At 39.0% G+C, this 6,981-nt stretch overlaps 1 protein-coding gene across 1 annotated transcript; it reads right to left on the reverse strand.

Annotated features, from left to right (window-relative positions):
- Positions 1 to 5,467: 5,467 nt before the first annotated feature.
- Positions 5,468 to 6,412, reverse strand: LOC141549016 (olfactory receptor 13H1-like). The gene has a single exon (XM_074278375.1). It carries the CDS (start codon positions 6,410 to 6,412, stop codon positions 5,468 to 5,470), a length of 945 nt encoding a protein of 314 aa, XP_074134476.1.
- Positions 6,413 to 6,981: the final 569 nt, after the last annotated feature.

The raw sequence follows: 6,981 nt of genomic DNA on the forward strand, positions 1-6,981 counted from the left end.
AATGTATGGGATTGCCTGTTATCTGGGGGAGGGAATGGAGGGAGGGGGGGATAATTTGGAAAAATGAATACAAGGGATAATATTATAAAAAATTACTCATGCATATATACTGTGGAAAAAAAATTCTAAAAAAAAAAATCAATTCCTTCTCAGGAGTAAGATGAAAAGCTCTCTATTCTCAGCTGCCAGGCATTCAACTTTATGATATACATTTTTTTTTTCCTTTAGCTTTTAAAGCCCTATACAATTTGGCCTCAGGGTGTGCTGGAGCCAGCTCTCACCAGCTTGGAAAAGCCTATTGTTAAATTTTTAGCTTGAGCATTTACAACCTAGAAATTGACAAATGCTATAAATCAGGGCTTGATTTATTGTTTTGTTGAGGAAATATTGATGTAGATTAATTATTTTCTCTTTTTAATAGTATTTTATTTTTTCAAACACATGCAAAGACAGTTTCCAACATTCATTTCTGTAAGTCTTTGTGCTCCAAATTTTTCTCCCTCCCTCCCTTACCTCCCTCTTCAAGACAGCGAGCACTCTAATATAGGCTAAGTATGTGTAATCCTTTTAAGCATATTTCCACATGTGTCATGTGTGCAAGAAAAAAAACCAGACCAAAAGGGAGAAAACAGAAAACAAAGTCTCCATAGTTCTCTCTCTCTGGATATGGATGGCATCCCAAGTATATTGGAATGGACTTGAATCACTGAAATGCAGATTAAATTTTAAAAATGTATGCAGATAGGGTTCTAGTGGCAGTCAGAGAGTTGTGGAAATCCCCTTTTGATCAGAGGTGCAGGTCCTTCATGAAAGAATTCATGAATCTGAAATATTAAACAGCAAAAATGGAAGCTTATTGTTGGATGAGAAGTCAGCTTTGCTAGGAGACTGACTTCCTAGTGGCAGAGTCCGATTAGGGAAATGGAGGCTGGCACTGAGAAGAGAATGTTTTCTCAGTGGGCAGGAATCCTGGCAGCTATGCCAAAGAGGCAAAGCATGCTACTTTGGACATTTTGCAAAGAATGAGTGAGCAGAAACCTACTTTATGAGGAGATCTTGGCGGGAGGGTTGGGGGCAGTTTGAGCTGCTTATCAGACCAAGATCTTTTTTGAGAATCTGGAATTTCCTGAAGAAGTGGCACCCCAAAAGATCAATGGAGTGCTTTTGACCAAGATTTCCAATTGAACAACTATGTTTAACTTGTCTGGGGAGATGTGCTCTCTCTCTTTCAGACTCTATGGAGTGTTAATTTTATAGAGCAAAAGGGAACACAGTTTCACACCCCTGTCAATCATCAATCCTGTGCACAAAATTTCCCTGCCCAGAGAATTGATTGTTAAACATTTACTGGCACACCCTGTCCTGGTCCCAACTTAGCTTTTTAGCTTCATTGGATATTACTATCCTCCTTGTACTTCTTAATTAAGTCAAATTGGCCTACTCTCTGTTCTTCCCACAGGAACATTTATCTCCCATCTTCATGCCTTTCCATTGGTGGTGCCCTATGCCCAGGATACCTTCTCTTCTTACCTTCATCTCAGGTCCTCTCTCTTCCATAAAGATGTAACTCAGGCACCATGTTCTGCATGAAATCTTTCATTATCCCCAACCTAGTTCACATTTAACTACTTTGTATTAATTTGCATTTATCCTTCATATATTTATGCTACATAGATATTTATATGTACTCTTTGATTCCTCCACTAGACGGTGAACTCATTTTAAGCAGATATTATTTCATTTTTTATGCTTATATACCCAGGGCTTAACACAGTACCTGGCACATAGTAGGTATTTAATAAATGCTCATTTATTGACTGATTTGCTCAAATTGCATGGCTTTAGCCAATTTACACCTTAAATTATTAAAAAAATCTCTATTTACCTCAGTTTCCTCATCTCTAAGATGGGGATAAGACTAGCCCCCAACTTCCAGGTTGTTGTGAGGATAAAATAAATCTCAGTTTCCTCCTTTATACAATGAGAGGGCTAGACTAGATGGTGTCTAAGGTCCTTCCTGACCTGGACATCTTATGCAGTAGGGTTCCTTCCACTATTCACTATCTATAGTAAATGAAGTATTCTAGGATGTCTTCTGGTGCTTACCCACTCCGTACTCATTCTTTGCCCCTCTGACCCTTTCTTTTGTCCTCTAAGATTATTATCATGGAGTGCTGGGCATTCTTAACTATCTGTGTGGATGTTTTATCTCCTATTGGACACTGTCCTTCCTACAGAAGAATTGAGAGGGTACCCAATCTGAACTTTGCCTTTACCCTCCGTCTAGCATTGTAGACAGTGTTTAATAAATGTTTGCTGATGAATTAATGGCCATGATTATTCTGTCATACAGTACAAGCTCTCCCCCCGAAGACACATAAACACAAATGACTTCCCATTTGAATAACATACTCCCTTCTTCCATTTTAATTGATTCTGACATTATTCCTTTTGTTAATTTTCTTCTGTTCTAAATGCAAATTGATTCCAAGGAGCTGAAGTGATAAATTAGCATTCTCCAGATCCAAGGGATAGTCTCTCATGGCATGTACATACACTACTCTCTTTCATTTAGGCCTAGAAAACTCGCGGGTTATGTTGTAAGCTACTGTCACAAGATTTCTCAGATCATGCTTGGATTATTTCTGATAAAATCCTTTATCCTCAGCTCTCAATTACAAAGCATTTAAAGGGAAGCACATGGGAGGTTTTTAGCTATTTGCCCAGGGGGGAAAACAAACTGAGCAATCCCAGAAAAGAGCCAGGAAAATGTTGGAAAACTGTGGGAGTCTTATAGATATACAAATGTCTGAACCTTTGGCAAGGGGCATCAAAAGGAGCTTTACCACAGCATTTCTCTGTGCCTCAGTTTCTTCATGTGTAAAATGAGAGAATGGACTAGACTTAACATCAGAATTTTGTTGTTCAGTTTGTCCAACTCTCTGTGACCCCATTTGGGGTTTTTTTTTGGCAATGATTGCTATTTCCTTCCCTAGCTGATCCATTTTGTCAGGCAGAGGTTAAGTGTCTTGCCCAGGGTCAAACAGCTATGAAGTATCTGAGGCTGGATTTGAATAGGTCTTCCTGACTCCAAGCCCAGAGCTCTAGCCACTGAATTACCCAGCAGCCTGAAAACTGGTCAATCTAGTCTTGGATATTTACTACTCACGTGACCTTGAGCAAATCACTTTTAAAAACTCTGCCTGAGTTTTCTCATCTGTAAAATGGGGATAATATTAGCACCTAACTTACAAGGTTGTTGTGAGGATAAAATAAGATATTATTTGTGAGTTACTTAGCATAGAGTCTGGCACCTAGTAGGTGCTATGTAATTATTAGTTATTATTATTATTATTATTATTATTATTATTATTATACACATTGTCAGACTTAGCTGACATGCTGATTAATTTTGTCAAACTGCTTTTTTTTTTTTTGCATTTAAGAGATGTTTTTATTGCAAACCATGACTTTCTGGATAGTCAAGGTAGGAAGAAAATACACAGAAATGAAAATAATATAAAAACAAAAAGTATCAATAAGTTTGTCAAATATGGAAATAGGTTTAAAAGAATTGCACATATTAAACCTAATTTTTTCAGATTGCTTGCTGTCTTGGGGAGAAGTGAGGTAAGGGAAGCAGGGAGGGAGAAAAATTTAGAACACAGTTTTACAAAAATATATGTTGAAAACTATGTTTATGTGTATTTGGGGAAAATACTATTAAAAACAAAAACAAAAGAAGGTTTTAAAAATAATCTTATTTTTAAAATTCCATCTCTGCTATATCACCCCATACCCTGGTCAAGCCATCTCTCTCTCTGGGATTCAGTCTCTTTATCTATAATTTTGTCTGACTTAGTGAGAAAAGAGATCAGTGATTGGGAGACTAGTTAGGAGGCTATTCCCACGGAACTGGAAAGGAAGGAGATAGTTGTGTTGACCTGGATTTGCATCCTATCTTCATCACTTGCTAGCTGGGTAATCCTAGGCCCTAAATCACTTGACTCCTCTGTAATATGGAGATGTCAGTTCCTATAAGAACCTGTTACCCAAAGTTCAAATGAGATAACATTATATAAAGTACAAAAGTGTCTATGATGAGGATGACGATAGGTTGTAGGGTAAATTAAAGCGGTAATAGTGGAAGCAAAATAGATAATGTGAGGAGTATAATCTAGCATTTGATGCCTAATTGGAGATGGCGGAAGTGGTGGTGGTGGGGAGAAAGAGTCAGAAATGCAAAACCTGTGATGTCATGTAAAGTATACTTCCAAATTCATTATGTTGTGGGGCTGGGGTGGGGGTAGGGAAGAAAAAGAAATGGAAATTAATGCTTCAGTCTGAACTTAAATGTCCATCTGTTCTCCCTCTGGAGATGGATAACGTTTTGCATCATGAGTCTTTTAGAATTGTGGTGATCAAGGTAGCTCCTAGTTCTGCTCACTTTGCATCAGTTCATATAAAACTTCCCAGGATTTTCTGAAAGTACCTCCCCTCATTATTTCTTATAGGACAATAGTACACCATCAAAATCATATACCACAACTTGTGTAGCCATTTCCTAATTGATAAGCATCCCTGCAATTTCTACTTCCTTGCTACCACCGAGAGAGCTGCTATAAATATTATAGAACAGATAGATTTTCTTTTCCCATGATCACCTTGGAAAACAGACCTACTCCTAATGGTATTGCTGAGTCAGTTTACAGATCTTGGGAGATAATTCCTGATTGCTCTCCAGAACAGTTGTATCAGTTCACAGTTCCACCAACAGCGAGGAATACTTGCCATTCCTTAAATGTTTCATCTCCATGCCTTTGCACAGGCTGTCCCTTATGCCTATAGCACTCGCCTTCAAAGCTTAGCTCAAGTGCCACATCCCACATGAGGCCTTTCCTGATCCCTACAGCTCTCAATGTCTCCTGAAGTGTCTTTGTACATATATTTTACATTTACTTTTCTCTATATAAATTCTCCTTCACCAGTGGAACATAAATTCTTTTAAAGCAGGGGTAGTTTCATTTTTTTGTCATTTTGTCTGCAGCCATCCCAGAGTTTGGTACAAATTGGATCATAGGATCTTGGATTAAAGGTTGGAAAGAACTTAGTGGTCACTGAATCTAATCCGACCATATGAGGCTATGAGAGTGACTTCCTGGAATTCTACACCTAGTAGGGGTCTGAATTAGTATTCATATATGTATATGTATATGTATATGTATTATGTATATGTATATGTATATGTACATATATATATATAGTACACATTATATATATATATATATATATATATATATATATATATATATATATATATATATATATATATATATATATATATATATACTATAATCTATTATACCAGCTTAACAACTACTTGTTGAATAAATGAATGATCTCATGCCTCAATTAAGTGACCATTCCATTTCTCATTATGACTTTATTAGGGAAATTTAGAGAGTTCTCAGGATTTTTCTTTCCCTCCAATTAATTTCCTGAGGGCACCTTTCACATCCTTATTCCTTAAAGTATAGATGAGAGGATTCAACATAGGGGTAACTGCTCCATAAAATATTGAGATAACTTTGTCCTGGTCCTGAGACTCTTTAGATTGGGGTTTCACATACATATAGATGGCTGTCCCATAAAATATGGTCACCACTGTCAAGTGGGAGCCACAGGTGGAGAAAGCTTTGAGCCTGGCCTCTGTGGAGCGGATCCTAAGCACAGCTGCCACAATGCGGATGTAGGAGATGAGGATAAAGGTGAAAGGCAAGGGCAGAGTAAAAGTACTAATGACCAGCCCCAGGATCAGGCTCATGGAAGTGTCAGAGCAGACAAGTTTTAGCATGGCCTGGATCTCACAGGTGAAATGATTGATGATGTTGTGCCCACAGAAATTAGCTGGAATAGCAACGATTGGCACTATGGAAATGAAGAAGGCACTGACCCAGGTGCCCACAGCCATCTGCAAGCAGACCTGGTTGTTCATGATGACGGTGTAGCGCAGAGGGTTGGAAATGGCGACAAACCGGTCATAGGCCATGACAGCCAGGAGGAGACACTCAGTCATCCCCAGGAATAGGGAAGTGGTCATTAGGGCATAGCAGCGGGTATAGGAGATAGTGGGGAAGTTCTTGAAACACTGGGTCAACACATAGGGCTCCCAGCTGGTGGAATAGCAGATGTCAAGGAAGGACAGATTGCTGAGGAAAAAGTACATGGGGGTATGAAGCTGAGGGTCCCTTTGGATCACAATGACGATGAGACTGTTCCCCAAAAATGTGACCAGGTAGAGGCACAAGAGCCCGGAGAAGAAGGCGGCCTGCACATGGGGCCTCCGGGAAAAGCCCACTAGGATGAATTCTGTGATGTCAGAATAGTTAGTTCTCAGCAGCAGCCCATCCATCGGGCCCCTCAACTGCAAGGGAAAGAGACAAAACAGAGCATCTTCTACATGGGAGCCGGGGGACAGGAAGAACTTTTCAGCGGCTTCTGGAATGAACATTCTCAGCTTTAAGTCAAAACTGGTCTGGGTTACTGCCAGAGGGTCAGGCTCATACTGCACATGTTGATGGAAGATGGAAAAAAGGTCTGGGGATTTGGAAAATCGTTTTCCTATGAGTAAAGTTTTTTTTTTCCTTTTTGATCTATACCTATACTTTCATCAGTGTGAGGAACTCTGACTGTGAAAATTCTCTCCAGCAATACAGATTGGCAACTCACTCATAACTTATTTAGAGAGTTACCTGGAGCACTGAATCTTACCCGTGATCAAGTAGTTACATGGTCACTCTGCAACCCACTATTCACTATGACATGCTGCCTCTCAGCAAAGGTTAACAAAAGATGATTTTATTCTGGAGAGAAGGCAATTGGCCACATTTACATGATGTCAATAATTTCTGGTCGATTTCATAAAAGATTCAGTGAAAGAGGTTGATTGTTGCTATAAAGTGCAAATAGCCAGATGATTGA

The sequence above is a fragment of the Sminthopsis crassicaudata genome, chromosome X (genome assembly GCF_048593235.1).
Source record: "Sminthopsis crassicaudata isolate SCR6 chromosome X, ASM4859323v1, whole genome shotgun sequence".
Taxonomy (NCBI): Eukaryota; Metazoa; Chordata; class Mammalia; order Dasyuromorphia; family Dasyuridae; genus Sminthopsis; species Sminthopsis crassicaudata.